The 21,031-nt window shown below is 46.3% G+C and overlaps 2 protein-coding genes across 4 annotated transcripts; one reads left to right on the top strand and one right to left on the bottom strand.

Annotated features, from left to right (window-relative positions):
• The first annotated feature begins 1,774 nt into the window (after positions 1 to 1,774).
• Positions 1,775 to 6,665, top strand: LOC116236423 (tubulin alpha-1D chain-like). Of its 2 annotated transcripts, XM_090133807.1 has the most exons (5): positions 1,775 to 1,855; positions 3,070 to 3,207; positions 3,406 to 3,629; positions 3,818 to 3,966; positions 4,550 to 6,665. In XM_090133807.1, the coding sequence occupies exons 2-5, from the start codon at positions 3,134 to 3,136 to the stop codon at positions 5,516 to 5,518; spliced, it is 1,416 nt and encodes a 471-aa protein (XP_089989933.1). In that variant the 5' UTR covers positions 1,775 to 1,855; positions 3,070 to 3,133; the 3' UTR covers positions 5,519 to 6,665. The 2 variants fall into 2 exon arrangements, with proteins under 2 accessions (XP_089989933.1, XP_089989937.1); XM_090133811.1 differs by lacking the exon at positions 3,070 to 3,207 and having other exon boundaries at positions 1,800 to 1,855.
• A 1,841-nt stretch (positions 6,666 to 8,506) lies between these two features.
• LOC116236468 (tubulin alpha chain) lies at positions 8,507 to 15,007 on the bottom strand. Of its 2 annotated transcripts, none has more exons than XM_031605109.2 (4): positions 14,912 to 15,007; positions 12,155 to 12,398; positions 10,949 to 11,097; positions 8,507 to 9,908 (listed from the first exon to the last, which is right to left on the bottom strand). In XM_031605109.2, exons 1-4 carry the CDS (start codon positions 14,912 to 14,914, stop codon positions 8,925 to 8,927), a joined length of 1,380 nt encoding a protein of 459 aa, XP_031460969.2. In that variant the 5' UTR covers positions 14,915 to 15,007; the 3' UTR covers positions 8,507 to 8,924. The 2 variants fall into 2 exon arrangements, with proteins under 2 accessions (XP_031460969.2, XP_089989949.1); XM_090133823.1 differs by lacking the exon at positions 14,912 to 15,007 and adding an exon at positions 12,887 to 13,262.
• Between the last annotated feature and the right edge of the window lie 6,024 nt (positions 15,008 to 21,031).

The raw sequence follows: 21,031 nt of genomic DNA, 5'->3' as shown, positions 1-21,031 counted from the left end.
CAAAAGGTATCGATTGCATTTTGCTGTGCAGTCAAGTGTAGGTCTACTCAGACCATCATATCCTTCTGTTTCCACTGTCAGCTCCCTTCCAGCTCTACATAATCCTTTCCCCCAGGCGTCCCCTGGTCTCCAGGATCCCCTTCACCCTCCTTCTCCTCCTCCACATGCCAATGCTCCTTTATCATATAAACACAAACCAGAGATGTTGCAGGGATTTTGGCAATTCCCCAAGGACAGTAGGTCCTGAATCCCTTCCCGGAACCAGGGAGGCTCCATGCCTATCTGGCTGAAGAAGGAATTCAGGCAGTATAATGTAATGAGCATTGAGTATTTGGCCAAAAATATTCTCCTGCCGTGTGGGAAGGTGCCCGTGTTCACATCTATGAGGTCTTGGCTGGGAAAAAACAAGCTGATTTCCAGTGGTGACTACAAAAGGTGTATCCCATATATCCCAGAAGGTAGAGCACCAGAAACACAAAACACCAGGGACATAGGGATCTTCTATAGTGATACATCAGAAGCCACCACCTGGGACTTCCTTCTCTGCCCTTGAGATGTCCCATCTTGTTCTGAGATGTCCTATCCTACCTTTGAGATGTTCCATTTTGTTCCAGGTTGACATCTCCTCCTCTTTGTATGCCCTACCCTGCTCATGGGATGTGCCATCCCACCCGTGAGTTGTTCTGTTCTACTCCTCTATGCCCTATCCTGCTACTGGGATATCCTGTCCTGTTTTGAGCTGGGCCAGGAGGGGCTGTGTCCAGGGACAGAGCCAACCTCAGCAGCCCACATGGATCCCCTGCATCACACCTGGTGACATGGGCATGGAACACATCAGGTGTAAAAGTCAACCCCTCTCTCCTAAGAAGGATGAGAAACTCCCTCACTCTTAACAAGTACCTACAACTCCAAAAACCTGTCCTCTTCCCTTGCTGCCAGTGCCACATCCTGGCCACTCTTTGAGGAAAAACACGGTTGTTTGGGAGCCACAGATCTGCTTAACCTCCACATCACACCCCATTTTCTTCTCTCGTCCTTCACAAGCCCCACCACTACTGCTGAACCCAGAAATGGTGGTGAGATAGGGGTTCACAGAATCACAGAACTGTAGGGTTTAGAAGGGACCTCTAAAGATCACTGAGTTCAACCCCCTGCTAAAGCAGATTCCCTACAGTAGGTAACCCCATAGTTAGGTTGACCACACTATGTTCAGGGGACCATACAATAAGGTTTAGCAGCCTTCAGAGAGCCAGACCCCACACCTTGGTGTACTTCACATTTTAAAACTTGTGTTGCTAGCCTCTGGGATATCCCATATTGATGAGTTTCTTGCTTTGGTGTATGCTGTATAGAAAATAAAAGCATTTTCCATTTGCAGCGTGATGGTCTCATTGGTGCCCCTCAGTCCTGGTGTTATATTGTATATCATCACCTCTCCCCACATCTGTTTCAGGTCCTCCAGGACATCCATCAATCCCACAATAGCCTTAGCATCTCTGATCAATTTTTGCCATATCGTATCTCTTATCCCTATTTTAAAGTAGGGAAACTGAGGCACGTAACAGTCCTATTTCCCACCAGCAATGAAAATTTAAAAGACCAAAGAATCTCCAAGTCTGCAGGTGCAAGTCCTACAAAGTACCTCATTACCCCACATTCACTTCCTTCTAGGAACAGAAACACCTGAATGCTTTGCCCACACGTTCAAGAGGAAGGGAAAGGAGCCAGGAGGGAGTCCTCTAAGTGCAAGCCTGGCTCTACCTCCCTATAAAAGAGTCCCCAAGAGAGCAGTCAGGTATGTTCTGAGTTAGGTGCTGTGGTTTTTGTTGAGCAGCCTTGGTGGTTTGCAGTCATGGTGAGTAGTTGTGGAGCTTGGGTTTGTTTTTCAACAGCTATGCAGGGGGTAGGAGCTGGAGGTGTCTTCCTTCTTGCTGGGGGAAGGTGCTTTGCCCTTGACTTTGGGCTTTCCTTAAAGGAAAGTAGCTGTGGGGTACAACAAAGTGTGGAAGCCTTGGAAAAAGTCTTCTTGTGCTGGGTCCTTAACCTTGGGAGGACTTGCCTGCTGATATTTTCATATCCTCCTCTACCTTATTATGAGGATAATTTGGAGGTTGTGCTGGTAGTGATATTAAGACAAAGCTGGATGTCCCTCTAGCCCTGCTGTAGAGATGGGATAGATTAGGAGTGGGGGGGGTGAAGGTCTCTCCTTGAGGAGACAGTACCTGCACCCATGTGTTGGCCCTGCAGTGGGTGTCACAGCTATGCTGGATCTCCAGCCACAAATCCTACCCAGACCATAACTCAAAGCAGGTAGTAAAGGCAAACCAGACATTAGGGAAGCTGTAGATCAAGATATTTAAGATGGGTATGAACTTTCCTATCATATCTATCTTAAATATCTTGTCTTCAGCCAAGAAGGCCCTGAGCTACAAGACTTTTCTCTATTAACCCTCTTCAGGTATCTCTAGTCTCTTTGTAACTCAAAGCTTGGTGCTTGTTATGTTGGGTTGTGTGGGGGTTGTTGTTGTTGTTGTTGTTGTTTTTGTCACGTTCCTCCTAGAAGTCTCCTCTGTCAAAGAGTTCAACCTTAACTACATCCTATGCATGAACTCTTCTCCGTATAGCTTAAGCCATGAGCAGTTGCTTCATGGGATGACTCTTGTAGAGAGATGAACTGTCAGTCCTTACTCATCCTTCCTTGGATCCCTTCTAGCTATCTCCAGAAGGCTGATCAGGATCACAAAATCACAGAATTGTAGGGGTTGGAAGGGACCTCCAGAGATCATCGAGTCCAACACCCACTACACTTAATCTAAATTATGTTGAGAAACTGTTCTACAAGTCAATAACTGGGTCCTAACAGTGAAAGGGACCTCTCCCACCAACTTCCTCATCAAGAGAACTTTTCCAAACTTATCTGTGAAGTGGAGGGGTGTCTTTGCACTGCTGCCCAAGATCAGTTGGGCTGTGAGAGAACATGGGAAGGCTGTTGTGGTGCCCTGCCTTCTGCCTCACAGCAGAGAGAAGAAAAATCATGAGCAGTTTGACTTGACAACAATATTGCTGTAGATTATCAGCTCTGTGGCCTGTTCCTGGGGACAGAATCATTGTGCCATATGATGACAGTGCTGAGATGCAGAAGGACCTACCACCAGGCTCTGATCTCTGCAACTGCCTTAGTGAGAGACTGCAACAACTCTCTGAAGGGTGAGTGTGTATTTCCTGCTAGATCAGTATTTCTTTAGTGCCTGCTATGGAGAAAGTGTCCTGGCTGCCACTAAGCTGGGATAAGGCTCCTCTTGTACAGAGGTTGTGGGCTGTATGCTCCACAAATATAAGAAATGGCTCCTTTAGACTTCATTAATGCATACTCATAATATTCTTCCCTCTTCCATCCTAATGTAGAGAGAGTGTATTTCCATCCACATTGGCCAGGCTGGTGTCCAGATGGGCAGTTCCTGTTGGGAACTGTATTGCCTGGAGCATGGGATTCAATCAGATGGTACCATCTCCTCCATGGCATCCTCAGGGCAAATCAGACTCTTCCTTTGGGACCTTCTTCAATGAGACAAGTTCAGGGAAGCATATGCCTAGAGCAATGTTTGTTGACCTGGAGCCCACCATCACTGGTAAGTTGTTGAAGATCCCCCCCAAAACCTCTTGTTGGGGTGACCCTTGTTGACCTGACGAGTGGAGTTGGCCACCTAAACTCCTAATAAGTTTACTAGTTTCAGTATGGAACTGCATCTAAACCAGAGCAAGTAACCTGGCAGACAATGCTAGCGGCAATCATGAGATCTCAATCAATTTCTTCCAGATGAGATCAGGACTGGGACCTACTGCACACTCTTCCACCCAGAGCAACTCATCAGTGGCAAAGAAGATGCTGCCAACAACTATTCTCGGGGCTGCTATACCACTGGGGAGGAGATCATAGACCCAGTTGTTGATAGAGCTCATAAAATGGTAATAATGCTATGGGGAAGTCCTCTGCACTAGAGAGTGGCTGCTGTTGCCCTGGCCATCAAAAGGCAATGGTGTGGGTAGATTGACCGTGCCACTGTGACCTGGAGTGACATAAGATGCACACAGGTATGTGTTGCCCTTCATGGGAAACAAGGGGCTGAACGTCCACCAAGAATTCATTCCAACCAATGTCACAGGTCACCTTCTGGCTGTTTTTTTTTCTCCTTATGCCTCTCCTTCCCTGTGCAGTCTTCCTGCTGCAGAACTTCAGAAGTGCAGTGATAACTCTGAAGTATGCTTGATTTGGGTAGAACCTCATAGTGGCCTTCAAATTTCTCCTGGTACTATTGACTGCTGATGTTATGAATCACTATCTGCTGCACAATGCCATGGCCAGGCCCCTCTCTATAATAAGAAAAAAAAATAATATATTGTATTTAACATTTTGTGGAAGTGGAAGGTGTATAAAAAGCAGAAGTGAAACTCAGGGCCATAAATTTCATGGTTGAATGCACTAATTCCAGCTTAAGCCTGATTGAGCCCCAATAACTTGATTGTCCTGGCTCTTTCTCGGTTGCTACAGGCTGACCAGTGCAGCGGCCTCCAGGGGTTCCTGGTCTTCCACAGCTTTGGGGGAGGCACAGGCTCAGGGTTCACCTCCCTCCTCATGGAGCGGCTCTCTGTAGAGTACAGCAAGAAGTCCAAGCTGGAGTTCTCTGTGTACCCAGCACCACAGGTCTCCACGGCAGTGGTGGAGCCCTACAACTCCATCCTCACCACCCACACCACCCTGGAGCACTCGGACTGCTCCTTCATGGTGGACAACGAGGCCATCTATGACATCTGCAACCGCAACCTGGACATCGAGCGGCCCACCTACACCAACCTCAACAGGCTCATAGGGCAGATCGTCTCCTCTGTTACCGCCTCCTTGAGATTTAATGGTGCCTTGAATGTTGATCTGATTGAATTCCAGACCAACCTGGTGCCCTACCCACGGATACACTTCCCCCTCACCACCTATGCACCCATCATCTCGGCAGAGAAAGCCTACCACGAGCAGCTGTCGGTGCCGGAGATCACCAATGCTTGCTTTGAGTTCTCCAACCAGATGGTGAAATGTGACCCGCGGCGTGGCAAGTACATGGCGTGCTGCCTGCTGTACCGGGGTGACGTGGTGCCCAAGGATGTGAACGCGGCCATTGCGGCCATCAAAACCCGCCGCTCCATCCAGTTTGTGGACTGGTGCCCCACGGGCTTCAAGGTGGGCATCAACTATCAGCCCCCAACCGTGGTGCCTGGGGGGGACCTGGCCAAGGTGCAGCGGGCTGTGTGCATGCTGAGCAACACCACGGCCATTGCCGAGGCCTGGGCACGCCTGGACCACAAGTTTGACCTGATGTATGCCAAGCGAGCCTTTGTGCACTGGTATGTGGGTGAAGGCATGGAGGAGGGGGAGTTCTCAGAGGCCAGGGAGGACCTGGCTGCCCTGGAGAAGGATTATGAGGAGGTTGGAAGGGACTCAACAGATGGGGGAGAGTTTGAGGAATAACTCCACTTATGAGAAGGCAGCTTGGGTTGTGAATAGCTTTTGTATCTTTGTCCTTATATAGGAGTTGGAAGGGAGTTAGGGGCTGGATTTGTGGCATTGTGACTGGGAAATTCCACAGATTGGCCAAAAGTAACTCTTTGTTATGCATGAATTCTCTTGAATAAATGGTGACCAGAAAAAAACAATTCTCTTATTGAAGTTCCACTGAATTTTGCTCATTGTTGGATGGGGGGGGGGGGGGTGCTTTGGTCCCTTTGCTTCTGCAGTCCTACCCATGGGGCTTTTGCACTTGTAGGTGCTGGGATGGGTTTGCAGACTGCTCTGCTAAAATTCACCTTGAGCTGGTGACCCCACTTGGGCTCTGCTTTCTCCCTGTCGCAAAATGCAGCTGGCTCTGCTGTTCCAGGCTGCTCTCCCCTCTGAGGTGCAGCAGGGGCTGGGATCAGGTTTCTCTAGTCCCCCACCATCGTGCAGAGCCCTGCTAAAGCAATCCATGTCTGGCTGCCAGGGCTGGGCTTGCCTGGAAGTCTAATTGGAGTCTGGAGATGAAAATTGAAATACTCTGCTGTCTGTCAGACCTCTTGGGGGGTGTTTGACCTGTGTCTAGTTCATTCCAGGCATTAAATCAAGAATCTGGGTGAGGGTTGCCCACCTTGCGCTACACAAGAATCTCTGCAAGCACCTAATTAGTTGGAAAAATTGATTTTTAACTTGATCTCTGGTCTGGAGCAGGTTATGACACCGCTGGGAGTCTCCTCCTAGTAAGTGATTTGAGGAAAAAGAACTGGCTGTGATGCATTGGATCTGTAGTCAGGCTGTAATTGAAGGGCTGACAGTGCTGGCTCTGGCTTGCACTGGAAGAAAGCTTAAACAACCTGAGATGATGGGGAGAGTTCTTATTAAAACCTGTCTCAGCTTACCATTACACAGCTGGGCTCAAAGGAATGGCAGTGTCCCAAGGTCAACAAGTAAAGGAGCTTCTAGGGGCTGTCTCACCTCTAGCTGCCCTCAGCCTGGGGGAGCAAAGCTGCTTGGGTTGGCAGTGCCATGACTATAGAGAACTGGTGTATGGCTCTTTCCTGCACCAGGGATGGAGGGGAAGTCTGGCTGCCAGTCAAGGGAGGAGTCAGCGGTGGAGCTCTATGCATTCTCTGCTGTAGGATGCTGAAGAACAAACCTGGCCCCCAACCCTGCAATCTACCCTTGTTAGTTAACAAATGGGCTGGAACCATGTACTGGAAATCCCAGACCTGAGGGCTGTGTGTGTTGCATTCCAAAGGACTCTTATTTTTTTTTTTATGACCAGCACTGCTATCTCAGTACACAAGTAGGGGAAAAAAAGACACTGTACATCAAAGTGCATTGCTCTTGGGAGAGAGTCTGTAGGATGTATTGCTTGTGGAGGGTGCAAAGTGCTTCCTACAATCATCAACAAAGGATGCTACTTCCCCAAAAGTCACAGTACTGTTACCCCTGCAAGGAAAATCCTTTCCTACCTCACTGTGTTCATGGGATGGCTGGAGCAGGGCCATGTTGATAGATGTGCCCAAGTAGTTGATTTCATTAATAACCTTTTCAATGACATCAGCCCTAGAGTTGAGCTGATTGCTTTCTTAGGTGCAAGAGTGTGGCTGTGCTCCTTCTCTGGCTCGTGGCTCCAGGCAGGAGGGATCTTCAACCGAATCCACACTGATGTCATTGGTTTTGTTGGGCTTTTTTGGGGGGAAATTTAACCAGCAGATTCAAACCCTGCTGTTTATAGACACTGGAGCCATGAGGAAAAGGTGGCAGCCCTTGAGACCAAGTTTACAAACCTCAACACATTTACCTGTGGGCATGGAGTTCATTGGGTTAACCAGCTTTGGGGATCCATTGCCATACAAGAGCTGGAGATGGATGAGAAGCCAGCTTAGATGTGGTAGGATCTGGTTGGTTTATAGAACCATTAAGGTTGGAAAAGACCACTAAGATCACCCAGTTCAACCTTCAACCCATCCATACTTGCCCTCATGAGGACCATCATTTCCAATAGCAGTGAGACACCGCTAGCAACTTTAGCTTAGTAAATTTCACAATGGTGATTTGATATGGAAGCTTCAGTCCAACAGGAACAATTCCTAAGATTCCATTTACTACCCGTTCATGCTGTCAGCTGATAGATTTTGGGCTCACAACATCCAATAAAAAGCTCTAGCACCTTCCAATTCCATTTCCCAATAATGGAAACTATCTCTGAGTGTTCACTGCATGACTTTGAGGAATGTGATGAGACAGAATAGCTACAGGACACAAAGAATACTTGGAGAAGTCTGGCTCCACTTTAAGATGGCTCCCAGCTTTAAAATAAGGATGGACCTAAGACTGTAGTATGTAATAAACATCAAGCCTAAAGCAGCCCACCATGAACAGGGTACTTAGAGACACAATTCAGCATGGAGAAAGCCATTCTCTCCTCTCAGATGTTTATAAACACTCTTTCTTCATGTCTTATCAAGGGGAGACTTTGTTGCATTTTCTCCTGAGTCACCTGAATTCCCAGGGCAAACTCTGACCTCAGCCATATGAGGTTGGTTTCATGCTCACACCAACAGGCTAACGGAATGTCCAAGTGACACCATAACCCCACGGAGAAGGACTTGTTCAGGTTCCCAGCAAGCTGCACCAGAGATGGGAATGTGGCAAAACCCCACTGGAACGGTACCCTTTACATGGGCACCACTGGGACACTGGTCAAACTGGAGTTTTTGTGCCTTCTCCCAGACATACCACTTTCTCTAAGATGATAAAAGCAGCATCCAGCTCCAACCAGGCAAGCTCCTGTGGGATACAGGACATTTCCCATAGCAATAACTACAATCAGTAATATTCAAAGTACTCAGGCCATTGGCCATTTTCCCCCAAAGACAATATCCCCACATTAATGACTTCTCCATACAAAGTATCCATTAAATTCAGAAAACTCAGAGCGACAAAATGTCTTTATTCAAATACAAAGGACAGTTGCATAGAAGTGTACTGGTACATTTTAATTAAAAGGTGCTTTTGCAGTAAAAGCCAGAGCAAGAGTTTGCCATGTCAACCAAAGCAGGCAGCTTGCAACATTTCCCTGGGCTAGCAAGCAGGGTCCTCTGCCCAGGCAGGATGCATCCTCAACACTGGGCCAGGCACCTATTCAGCTTCACTCATTGATAAACAGCAGTGTGATAAAGCTCAAGACACCCATGCTACAGAAGTGCACTATGAGCACAAAGACTACGCAAGCAAAAAAGGTATAATATGTCAAACAGTAGCACTGAGGTTCAGAACAGTCCTTTGGCACCTCCAGGCACTCAAGACCAGTTTAGCCTGATGACAGAGAGTTTGTATTTCATCTGAGGTTTGACTTCAAGAAGAACAGACAAGTTTGTTAGTACTCATCCTCATCAGCCTCATCTTCTTCTCCATCTGCTGAGTCCCTTCCAACCTCCTCATAATCCTTCTCCAGGGCAGCCAGGTCCTCCCTGGCCTCTGAGAACTCCCCCTCCTCCATGCCTTCACCCACATACCAGTGCACAAAGGCTCGCTTGGCATACATCAGGTCAAACTTGTGGTCCAGGCGTGCCCAGGCCTCGGCGATGGCCGTGGTGTTGCTTAGCATGCACACAGCCCGCTGCACCTTGGCCAGGTCCCCCCCAGGCACCACGGTTGGGGGCTGATAGTTGATGCCCACCTTGAAGCCCGTGGGGCACCAGTCCACAAACTGGATGGAGCGGCGGGTTTTGATGGCCGCAATGGCTGCGTTCACATCCTTGGGCACCACGTCACCCCGGTACAGCAGGCAGCACGCCATGTACTTGCCACGCCGTGGGTCACATTTCACCATCTGGTTGGAGAACTCAAAGCAAGCATTGGTGATCTCCGGCACCGACAGCTGCTCGTGGTAGGCTTTCTCTGCCGAGATGATGGGTGCATAGGTGGTGAGGGGGAAGTGTATCCGTGGGTAGGGCACCAGGTTGGTCTGGAATTCAATCAGATCAACATTCAAGGCACCATTAAATCTCAAGGAGGCTGTAACAGAGGAGACGATCTGCCCTATGAGCCTGTTGAGGTTGGTGTAGGTGGGCCGCTCGATGTCCAGGTTGCGGTTGCAGATGTCATAGATGGCCTCGTTGTCCACCATGAAGGAGCAGTCCGAGTGCTCCAGGGTGGTGTGGGTGGTGAGGATGGAGTTGTAGGGCTCCACCACCGCCGTGGAGACCTGTGGTGCCGGGTACACAGAGAACTCCAGCTTGGACTTCTTGCTGTACTCTACAGAGAGCCGCTCCATGAGGAGGGAGGTGAACCCTGAGCCTGTGCCTCCCCCAAAGCTGTGGAAGACCAGGAACCCCTGGAGGCCGCTGCACTGGTCAGCCTATAGTGGAACAATGCATATTTACCTCTCTCTTAAGGATTATTCAAAATAACACACCAATAAATTCTACTTGGAGCACCTTCTCACCAGAAGATAAGTAGCTAAACAATAGTAATAGTAAATGTAGGCAGTGGCCTTAAGTTGTGCCAAGGGAGGTTCTTGTTAGACATTAGGAAAAAATTATTTTCAGTAAGAGTGGTCAGGAAGGGGAACAGGTTGCCCAGGGAAGTGGTGGAGTCACCACACCTATTGGTTTTCAGGAAGTGGGTATATATCAGTCATACTGAGGAACATGGTTTGTTGTGCATGGTTGTGATGGATCAATGATTGGATTGGATGATCTTAGTAGTCTTTTCCAACTTTAATGATTCTATGAAAACCAAGTTCCATCTAGAGCATTTTCAATCCCTAGAGTAAATTCACTCATTTTTTCCATTCTACTACACCCTGCTCTCCATCTTTAAGTAGATGCAGAATATCCACATTGTCAAATGCTAACTCCGACCAAGTTACTCAGTTGTACATCGTTGCATCAATGCTCAATGTGCATCTAAGCATCTGAGAGGAGAAAGGAGGTAGCCTGTGGGTCCTGGACCCCTAGAAGAGATCTTAAGAACATTTTAGCATCCAAGTGCAGTGTTAGAAACTTGCTTCACATTTATCAAACATGGAGTTTGGTCTTCCCAGCCTGGCTACCAATTGTCCATTTAGAATTAATCTCCACAATCTTACAATCCCTCTTGTCAAAAGTCCTTCTCTTTTCTCTCTTACACCTAATATTTTCTCATTCCAGCCCCCAATACGTGTATGATGTGCAGTGTTAAGCGTAGGCATACATGATCAGATGGCCCTCACTTTACTGAGTCTCACTCACAAGACCATAGAATCATTAAGCTTGGAAAGACCACTAAGGTAACCTAATCCAGCCATCAGCAACTCTCGAGCTCAGAAGAAAAAAAGCCCTTTATCTAAGTCTATTACTCCAAAGTCTAAATGACATTGACCATGGTGTGCTGTTTGAAGAGAAAGGTTCCTCTTACCATTTTGCGAATTCTGCTGAGGACAGTGTCTATAATCTCCTTCCCAATGGTGTAGTGGCCACGAGCATAGTTGTTGGCAGCATCCTCCTTGCCACTGATGAGCTGCTCTGGGTGGAAGAGTCCGTGGTAGCTGCCAGTTCGGATCTCATCTATAGGAAGAAGCGGTCATGGAGAGCAGCACAGTTACAAGTTCTGGACATCAGTGTGGTACAGCAAAACACATTCGTGTCAGATCCATCCCTCCCAGCTTCAGGCATCTAATGGAGACAGGCACTAGGAGTAATTTCTCCAGGCTCCATTCAGTCAGTGAGGTTGTGAGACACCCCCAGAGGTTATTTAGACCCATTCAGTCAAAATGCTGGATACATTTCATATTCTATTGGCTCACTGACTTGGTTTCCAATTTAGTGCCTTGATTGGGTGCCTAAAATCAAGTGGAACCAAAACAAAGTCTACATTCCTTCCATTAAATAAAATAATGAGTCACATCTTAGATGTTAAGATAAGAGCAGACGCATTCACCCACAGGAGAAGCCTAGAAGGCAGAGGCAGGTTGGGTGTGCAATCTAAAGTGGATGCAATTTCCACCAGGTCATTTCCACCAGGTTCTAGAGAAGTAAGAATTTGTCTAGGAAGGTATTCTGAATTAAATCAAATGCCAAATTGAATCAAACCCTCTGAGATCACTAACAGAGCTGGGGATGAAAGGGAAGTAGAAATGCTGCTGTAGCAAAATATACAGAAGCATGAAATTTAGAATACCCATCTGCTCAAAGAAGTGTCAGAGGCAGTCTTAAAACCAGATGTGCCAAATAAGTCATAGGATAGTGTAATTCAGCCCACAGCTACTGAGGTTGACAAACCCACACCTCTCTACATCTGCTGAGAATTAAGATGCAGGTCTCTTAAAAAGAGAGATTCAAAGAATTGTTTGAGTTGGAGGAGACCATTAAAGGCCATCTAATCCAACTCCCTTGCAATGAACAGGGACATGTACAGGCTAGATCAGGTTGCTCAGAGCCTGCATCAGCCTGATCTTGGATGTCTCAGGGACAAGGCACCCACCAGATCTCTGGGCAACCAGGTGAAGACAAGTCAGCATATGAGGAGTAATGGATTTGTTATTTCCAGATCCATTTGGAAATGCAATCCCTGCCCAGGATTCACATTTTATGGTGCCACAACGCCCACTTGACCCATTATTACCAATGACAGTGGGCTCCAAGTCTATGAACACTGCCCGAGGCACATGCTTCCCAGACGCTGTCTCACAGAAGAAGGTCTCAAAAGAAGAATCCACTTGCTCAGACGGCGGTTCCACAGGTTTCACCAGCTTGGAGCCAGGAATGGTCCCATCTGCCTGGATCCCATGCTCAAGGCAATACAGCTCCCAACAGGCATTGCCCATCTGCACGCCAGCCTGCCCGATGTGGATGGAAATGCACTCCCTCTGCAAGGGGAAATGGCTTGTTAAGGTGATTTTTAAGACATCCTGTGGCCTAGCATTAGCCCCTGTGGTTCTTGTTTGAGCCATTTGCTGCTGCAGATGATGAGGGAAACAGGTGGCTTCCGCCCACTGCCATGACTTGGAGCAAGGATCAGACTGTGTTCTGTAGGGCTGTTGGACACATAGCATCCCTAGGAAGGACTCTCCCAGCCCAAGGGAGAAGGAAGGAAGGAGGTGATGGGCTTCATGCCAAGGCAGGAAGAAGCTGAGCACTGCTGGCTCTATCTTGCTCAGTGCTCAACTGGTTTCATTACAGAGCAGTGGATCTACTGCATCCCAGGGCAGTGGGGACCCAAGGACAACAACTCCAGGCTCCCTGAGATAAAGAGCTCTTCAACAAGCAGGGAGAAGCCAAGCATGGAATCACACCAGGAAACGAAGCCAGAGAAAACCATCAGTCACTCAGGGCAAGAACAAAGGGAAGCCAGTACCTGGGGAGAGGCTCAGAGTCCTGATGTAACCAGGTCATCCTCCAGGAGCATCCCAGCAACCTCCAGGGTGGTGGAGGCATTGACATCTTTGAGATACTTTTGATGGTTGTACATTTCCCTCAATAATTGGCATCTTTGCTGTTTCCAGCACCCTGAGATCAAAGTGCTGCAGTGGTAACAACAGCTCACATCTCAGCTCCCAGTTGCATCCATCCATAGTATAGGGTTTCCCGTTGAAGGGAGATGGTGAGTTCACCCAGGAATGGCCAGTGTCATCATTCCTGGTATTTATGGGTTCCCATTGAAGGGAACTGGTGAGCCCACCCAGGAATGGCCAACAGTAAGTTTTTCCTGGTGTTGATGGAGAGGACACCTTGTGTATGCACACTCACAGACATGACTGCCCTCAAAGGCACTACCCTAATGCTAGACAGCCCTGGGGACCCATTACTCATGGCATTGCAAGAGTCATCAGGAGACAGATGCAATGCAACTTCTCCCCTCTTTGTCTCCATGGATGTGCCAAGAGATTTCTCAGCACTCAAGCAAGACTGATGGCCACCATGCATCCAGGTCAACTGCCATAAAGTTGGACACCAACTGGATGAATACTCTTTGCAGAGAGACAGCAAACCCTTTGCCCACAGCTGGGAGAACAATCTAATCCAGGTCTGAGCTGGGTGTGGGGGCTGTCTTTAAGCCCTCCCTCTCTCAGTTGATATTTGCACTATTTGGGAAATGCTGGCTGCCATTTGCCCATCCCTCCCAGCAAGATGGTTGCAATAGCTCCTCGCCACACTTTGCAAGGGTCACCAGGACCCGCTGGGACAGCTGCTCTGCTCTCTGTCCTCTCCCAGCTTGCAGTCCCAGCACCTGCTTCAAGGGGCACTGGCATTTTCAGCATAGGGAATGGAAAGAGGGGGGAAAAAAAGAAAGAAAGAAAGCCTATTGGAAGGGAAAAAAAGAGACGTATATTCTGCAGGTTTGGGTTTTTTTAATCCCCACTCCCATATGCTGGAAGGTTTTTTTGAGATCCCAGACTTGCAATTTTAGCATCCAGATAAATTGCATTTTACAGACTCTGGCTATAAGCAACCTATTGTTGTCCAGCTGATTTTCCCTTTGGAAATCCCACGTAAATTTTTAACTGTTTTGTAACCAAGACAGACTTCTAGAAGTCAGCAGATAAAAGGAAAAGTTCAAAAGCTACCTCACTGGGTGCTACTTTGAAGTTTTCTGCTTGCAACACGCAAAAGGACACCATCAGATTTTCCAACAAGTTGCCCTTTTGCATTCACAAAGTGACAGTTGTGTCATTCCTCACTAAAAGTTTCAGCCAGTGGTGTTAGGAATCGCAGTTTTTTTAAGTAACCATATCAGTCCACTTCAGTTTTACAGCTGCAAACTCCTAAGAGCAAAGATTCAAACAGAGAAAAGAAGAAAATAGAAGGGGGGTGGAGGGGATTTCATTCATTTAATATCTAGTCAGAAATGTTTCTAGAAGACAAAGGCAACATGGCAGCTCACTCCTAAGGAAAAAAAAAAAAAACCCTAAAGGTCTCTGCAAGTTGTACAAGTTCCCTACAGCAGTGTGAGAGACAAAGTGTTCGACTCGGGAATGGGGCCAACAGTGTCAAACTTTCAATTTTAGCATATCGTATAGTTGTGTCTCAAGATATACTGTTCCCCCCCACCTGGAAAAAAAAGTAAAACCCAACTTGCATTAAAAAGGCAGTCACAACCCTACAGACCCCATGTCAGGAGCTGCAAACTCAGAGCAAAAAAAGCAGCAAGAGGCCACTGAAAGAGCTGCTCTGCACATCCCTCACTTTTCCCTTATAAGGAGCAAACACTGAATCAATAAACCAGAAGGTAATTGGCAATTAAACAAAGCTGCTTGGAATTAACATCCACGAGAGAAAGGCGAGAGAAAAGAGCAAGCAAGCTGTTCAGCTCAGCACACTTGGAAAACAAACAGTCGGTATTTTAAGTTTAGGCTAATACAAATGTAAGGCATGCTCTTACCATGATGAGACTGGAGACTTGCTAAGATCTAAGCAAAACAGCTGCTACCCCTGCCTCTCCCTGCAACTTTATAGCCCAGGAAGGCTTGACTCCACCTGAATATAAAGAAGCTTTCTGCTAGCTTAAAGGAGCAGAGATCCTTTTCCTGTGCATTCCCAGAAAGAGCAAAGGATAAATGATCTGTTAGTGTCTGGACGGTGTGATTTCTGTGATTAAACTGCCTTAGGCACAGTGCAGCGTGAGTTGTTTTTGTTTTCTAAACTGCCTCAACTGGAAAAAATAAAACTAAAGAAGAAAAATTATAGAACCAAAGGATGGTTGGGCTGGAAGGGACCTTAAGGATCAGCTGTTTCCAACCTCAGATTCGGGTGATGGAGATCCAGACCCCACTGGCATCGCAAAGCTGGGTGACAAAGATCCAGAGCCCAACATTGCTGGAGACCCAGAACCCAAAGGCAACAAAGATTTGGGTGATGGATGCCAAAGTCTGGTTAGAAAGAAGAAAACGGGAAGTTTGAGTGCCCCCATGTAATTTAGTTTTTCCAGAAGAAACAATCTTCCCTTTGCCATTATTCAGAGCAGTGTTGGTGATATGTTGTATCTTGTCTGGTTTTAGACACAGTCCTGTCATTTTGGTCTTTGTTCCATATCTCAACTGACCTCCATGGGAATCCACTGGTTTTTGTACATCCATGACATTAAGGTTCAGGCTTAGATCCCCCGTTTGCTCCATCTGCTAGACACAGAGTGTTCATTCTGCCCTTGACTGTATCCTGCACATGTATAGGAACATCTTTATTTACCTCTTCATTCTGCCATTAAAAGGTTCCTGAACCTGCTTTGGTTAAGCCACTGTTGCAATAAGTTGGCAGCTCTTGGGGTCAGGTGGGATAATCATATCCCAGACAGCAACAGACATGAATGCAGCCAAGGGCAGTGAGTTTCTCTCTGTTTTGTGAGATGCTCTCCAATGTTTCCATTGGTATACTGCAGCAAAATCAATCTGGTCAGGTTTGGAGGACAGGACATATCAAGAAAGGGTTAGAGAGCAGCTCGTTCATTGCTGAAAATCCTTTCATTGTATCCTGAAGGTGGTCAAGCATTGAACAGGAACCTAAAGATGGAGGAATTTTCTTCCTTGAATATATTCAGGATTCTCCTGCACAAGTCCCCACACAACCTGAATCCCTAAATCCCCAAGATGAGCATAAGGTATTTGTAGGAAGTAAAATTCACTCTTTCACTATGGATATACATGCATCTGATGATTATAGGAACATAGAATCACAGAATCGTGGAATTGTAGAATGGCTTGGGTTGGAAGGGACCTCAAGGATCATGAAGCTCCAACCCCACTGCTGCATGCAGGGCCACCAAACTCCATATCTAATACTAGACCAGGCTAGAACATCATCAGCAATAAGGTAACTTTCTAATGTCAACATCATATATGGGCTCAGTGGAGCCTAAAGTATAGGATATTTATCCTCCCACTCTTCCAAAAAAATAAGCACAAGGCTGCAGTTTTGATGGGCAAAGAGATGAGTTCTGGGAGGCATGGATGGAACAGCTGTGCTCAGCACTGGTATGTTTAGCCCAGCCTCTGTCTCTGAGGGCAGATGGGAGCTTTACCCTATTCTTGCTTAAGGCTATGCCAAAGGTTTAGAGAAATCGAGTTAAGCAGGTTGAGTGCACGGTTGTGCCTGTTTTGGAAGTGGGAGAATTCAGACCTAATTGGGTCAGGCTGGGTTCTTTTGTTAGATACAGCATCATGCAAACACATTTGTCAGCACTGTGGCCTCCAAACCTCTGCTAGGAATAAAAGTGGCCTCTGAGGACAGAGAAGCTATTTGTTTGTGAGCAGCTCCCAAAACATGTGCACCAAGCATGCCAGTCAGACAAGATCTTCTTTTTTCAAGAGCCATCTATTTCTCAATAAGAAATGAGAAAATGAGGAGTTCCAGCAGCTCAGAGAACAAAGTGTTCATTCGCTGGATGATGGGGTCAACCCAAAACTGCTCATGACTCCAAGTCCACATTTTTGGGTGGCTAAACTCTGTCTTTCTAAGGAAATGGAAAGTAAAGGAGAGTAGTACTATAGTCTGGTGGTGACAACCTGCCTGCAATCTCAGCTCTGGGACGTATTTAGAACAGCATCAATGAGAAGGACAGAGGCCAACCCCCCTGTAGACCCATTGCAGCAGCTCTCAGCCTTTTTATAGCCAGACCTCACAGCTGCTGCCTCTTTTTTCCCACTCCAGTGTCCTAAATATTGCCTCCTGGTCCTCCTATTGCTGTCCCCACCACACGGTCTGGCACCAGCTGCTGTTTGCCTCTATGGAGCAAATCATTACCTATGAGGATGCAAGTGCTGTCCCAAAAGAGAGAGAGTCTTCAGGTGGAAGAAAGAACTGTGGCCACATTCTGGGCAAGCACTTGAATCATCAGGAAGGGTAAAAAAATCCTCATTTTGCTTCGGGCTGAGCCAAATGTGTGGTTTGTGTGTGTGAGTGTGTTTTCTGGTTAATTAGCTAAACTGAAAAATAAAAGAAGAGATGTACTTAGCTCCGAAATCCACCATTTTAAGAGTAATTTGCTCCTGTCTTTAATTGTTCACCTACTTCAGTTTGCTCCATTCTACACGTGCACTTGCCTAGCATCAGCTTTCAGTCACTGGCTCTCATTATGCCTTTTGCAGGGGAGTGAAAGCTGCCAACTTTCCACACCCTTATCCCTCTAAAGGCGGCTGTTGTCTTTTCAAGTGAATTTAAGGCTGGCCAAAACTATTCAGAACAATAGTCCTAAAGATCTCTATCCTTTCCATTAGCCTGAACTGCCAGATCCCATTCTCCAGCAGCTCTCTATCTTTCTCCATTGTCATCCAGAGACATAAAGACACTAAAACCATGACCACCAAATACCAGTATACCCACTACCAAGCTTCCAATTGGGAAGGAACTCATCCCACACCAGTAGTTCACAAAGCTCAGCCAGTGGCTGGCTGGCACATCTCACGAGACATTTGAGAACCTGAGGAGCTTTGGTGGCCAAGCAAATTTTATTACATGGTCTTCAGCACTGTATCTGGTGAGCAAATGAAGAGCCTCCCAAATGGCTTCCATTTACTGCTGGGCCACCTAGCCCTCTGGATACTGTGCTTCTCCCTCCAAGCTTTAAAAAAGGCCTCAAGCCACAGTTACCCTATTTTAGGTTTGCCAGGGCTGAAGCTGAAGTGCTGCTCCTGATAGCAGTTGTCCTTTATCTATCATGCAGTGAGGCCCCAACCTCAGCTCAGGCATCTGTTACTGATAAGCAGAGATGATTTATCCAAGCATTAGCCTGGATATCTCTAGCATTTGACTGTGTGTGCCTCTGTTCACGCACTGTTTGGTTTCACACTGCTGCTTTCCTGCTTTTCTGCTTGAGGGATACAACTCCACTTCTTTTGCTCACATGGTGTCCTACTCCTGGCCAACGCCATCTGCAAACACATCCTTGCAATGCAAGACAAAAGGAGCAATTTGGATGCAAGGGGATCCCTTCAGATATACCTTTAAAAAAAAGAATAACTGTCACTACAAAAACAAACTGTCAAGAAAAGAATTCAGTATCAGTAGGAAATCTCAGCATTCTCCATTGTAATGCAAAAACGTACAGTAAAAAGTGGTTAAAACTGAAAACCTTCATTTCAAAGCTATCACGATGGGTTGTTTTGACGTTCCAGGTTCTCCCCTCCCTATCCCCTCATTTTTCTTTCCAAATAAAACCCTGGCAGACCCATCCCCATTCTGTGAGACAGCTCAATTGGAGTGGAACTGCATATTTCAGCAGAGCAAGCTTCCAGCAGAATTCCCCCAACCAGCTCTGCCTCAGAGCTATTCCCATAACCCAGGGTGGAGAAAGCACCCTCTATTTGTGTCTGCACAGCTGTGCATTCCCTACAGCAGATAGCAACCAGCTGTGGGGTAGGGGCTTCTTTGTGGTGGAGATGGGCTGTAGCAAGAATATATTATTATTTATTCTCCAGTTGCAAAAGGTTATTTCTTCTCTTCTATCTTCCTTTAATTGCATTAAAAGTAACAAAGCAAATGCTTTAAGGAAAAGCATTCTTCTAACGTAGACTGTAGAAAGATGGACTTCTAATCTTTAATGAGTTTCAGAGAGGCAAAGGTCTGCCTCTCTGTGCCCTGCTCCTAGCCATACCCACGAGCAGCTGCTTAGAGATGTGCAGAGGGCATGGAAAATGCATATAACAGCCCCTGTAGACTCCCTTCTGATTTTAATTCAGCTCAGGGACTTTCCAAACCACGTGTGGTTTCCACATACTCAACAACCCTCAACTCATTTCCCTGCCATCAACTCGTCTCGTGCCCTTGAATGTTGTCCAACGTTAGCATCAGCTCATGGGCACTTTTACTTTCAATTTGTTCTGCTGGACTCCAAGTAACCAACTTCTTGCATTTCCCCTGGCTGTAAAGCTGAAACCATCTCATCCAGCAAAAGCATGTGCACATTCCTTGATGAAAGGTTGTGTCTTTTCCCCTGCCAATGATGTGGCTTTATCTGGTTCTGCAGAGTATCCTAGAAGCTCTTAATGGTTGACCCAACTGCCAGTCTTGCAAGCTTTTGGTTTAAAACAGATGAAGACCTGAGCCAGATTCCTTATTGTTCACTAGGATGTTATTGTTAATACTGTGAAACTGCCCCAGTTCAACCTGGATTCACTTCTTCATTGACCCTAATAGAATCATTAAAGTTGGAAAAGACCACTAAGATCATTTAATCCAACCATCGACCCATCCCCACTATGCCCACTAAACCATGTCTCTTAGTGCCTCATCTACCCTTTTCTTGAAAACCTCCCTCACTGAGAGTCATTTGAGAGATACCTTGACTCCACAGGAAGGTAGAGGTAGAAAATCAAAAAATCGTAGAATATCCTTTGTTGGAAGGGAACCATAAGGATCATTGAGTTCAACTCCAAGATTAAGGAAAGCTCACAAGCCATTTAAGAACTCAGCATTCATGCTTCCCTTTGTGTTCAATTTCAGAGCTAGCAACACTGCCTTTAGTGGGATGGAAAACTGAAGCTTTGCATCAAGAGATTTGGAAGAATTAAGTTTCACCATTAATTTGAATTATTAAGATTAATCTGAACGTTGTGTAGACGTGTAGACACATTTGACTGTCTAGAGTTGGATTCAGTCATCCTTATGGATTCCTTCCAACTTGGGATCTTCTATGATTCTACGATTCCACTGTTCTCAGCAGTATGAAATCTTCTGATTTCTAGAAGCATCTCCACTCTTTTTTGGGAAAGGATTGGTTGGGTGGTGTTGAAAATAAATTCACAACAGTGTCAAAAGGACATTGTAACATAGCAGTTGAAGACCTGCTCCCCTGCTGTGCAAAGTTTTGAGCTAGAGTCCTTCCCATCACCACAGACAAAGCCAACACATGATTGACATTTCTGATTACTTGCAGTTGGTGGGGCTTGTCTAATGGCCCTAAATCTCTGACAATGGTAAGTGCTGTCGTTGAGCCCATGTAAACAACTGCTTTGAAGATGTAAAAGCAAAACATTTTTTTTCTTTTATTTTCTGAAAGATGGAATGCGCTGTAATAACACACGCAAGGGCTGCATTGTTATTAGAACAGTTTCTTTTTTTTTTTTTTTCCACATTGGCCAGCTCATAGGATGAGGCAACAAACAAACGAGGCCCAACTGTAATGTCTGTAGAAAGTGAGAATGGAATAGCAGAGTGTTTTGGACTATCCAAATTAATTTACTTGATTTTATATTCTAAAAGGAATTAATCCTGCATGGTGTGTGACAGTTGGGAAACGCATCACTCGAGGCTTACAGCAGCAGCTAGGATATCTTCTAAGCCTTATGGAAGAGCTTTCACACACTGTGTCACTTGGCAGAGTTCCTGTTGTGACTGTGAACCACATGTGCTATTTATCTTTATGCTTGCTGACTACCTGGAACGCAAGGGCAATTTTCCTGTAGTGTTATGGCATTTATTTTCTAGGTTTTTCAAGATGAAAATACAGTAATTTTTTTAATGGCTCTAAATACTGATGGTGACACACACCTTAATCATGTGCAATTTATGG

This window comes from Phasianus colchicus, chromosome 1, assembly GCF_987193195.1.
Source record: "Phasianus colchicus chromosome 1, bPhaCol1.hap1.1, whole genome shotgun sequence".
NCBI classification, from domain to species: domain Eukaryota; kingdom Metazoa; phylum Chordata; class Aves; order Galliformes; family Phasianidae; genus Phasianus; species Phasianus colchicus.
This window is presented reverse-complemented; position numbering and strand designations above follow the sequence as displayed.

Excerpts from the sequence above, each read along its gene's own strand:
- LOC116236423 (XM_090133807.1), top strand. The coding sequence starts at position 3,134 with ATGCAGAAGGACCTACCACCAGGCTCTGATCTCTGCAACTGCCTTAGT. Across the intron at positions 3,630-3,817 it reads CCTGGAGCCCACCATCACTG|ATGAGATCAGGACTGGGACC; the intron begins GTAAGTTGTTGA and ends AATTTCTTCCAG. Across the intron at positions 3,967-4,549 it reads TTGATAGAGCTCATAAAATG|GCTGACCAGTGCAGCGGCCT; the intron begins GTAATAATGCTA and ends CGGTTGCTACAG.
- LOC116236468 (XM_031605109.2), bottom strand. Across the intron at positions 11,098-12,154 it reads CTTGGAGCCCACTGTCATTG|ATGAGATCCGAACTGGCAGC; the intron begins GTAATAATGGGT and ends TTCTTCCTATAG. Across the intron at positions 9,909-10,948 it reads TCAGCAGAATTCGCAAAATG|GCTGACCAGTGCAGCGGCCT; the intron begins GTAAGAGGAACC and ends GTTCCACTATAG.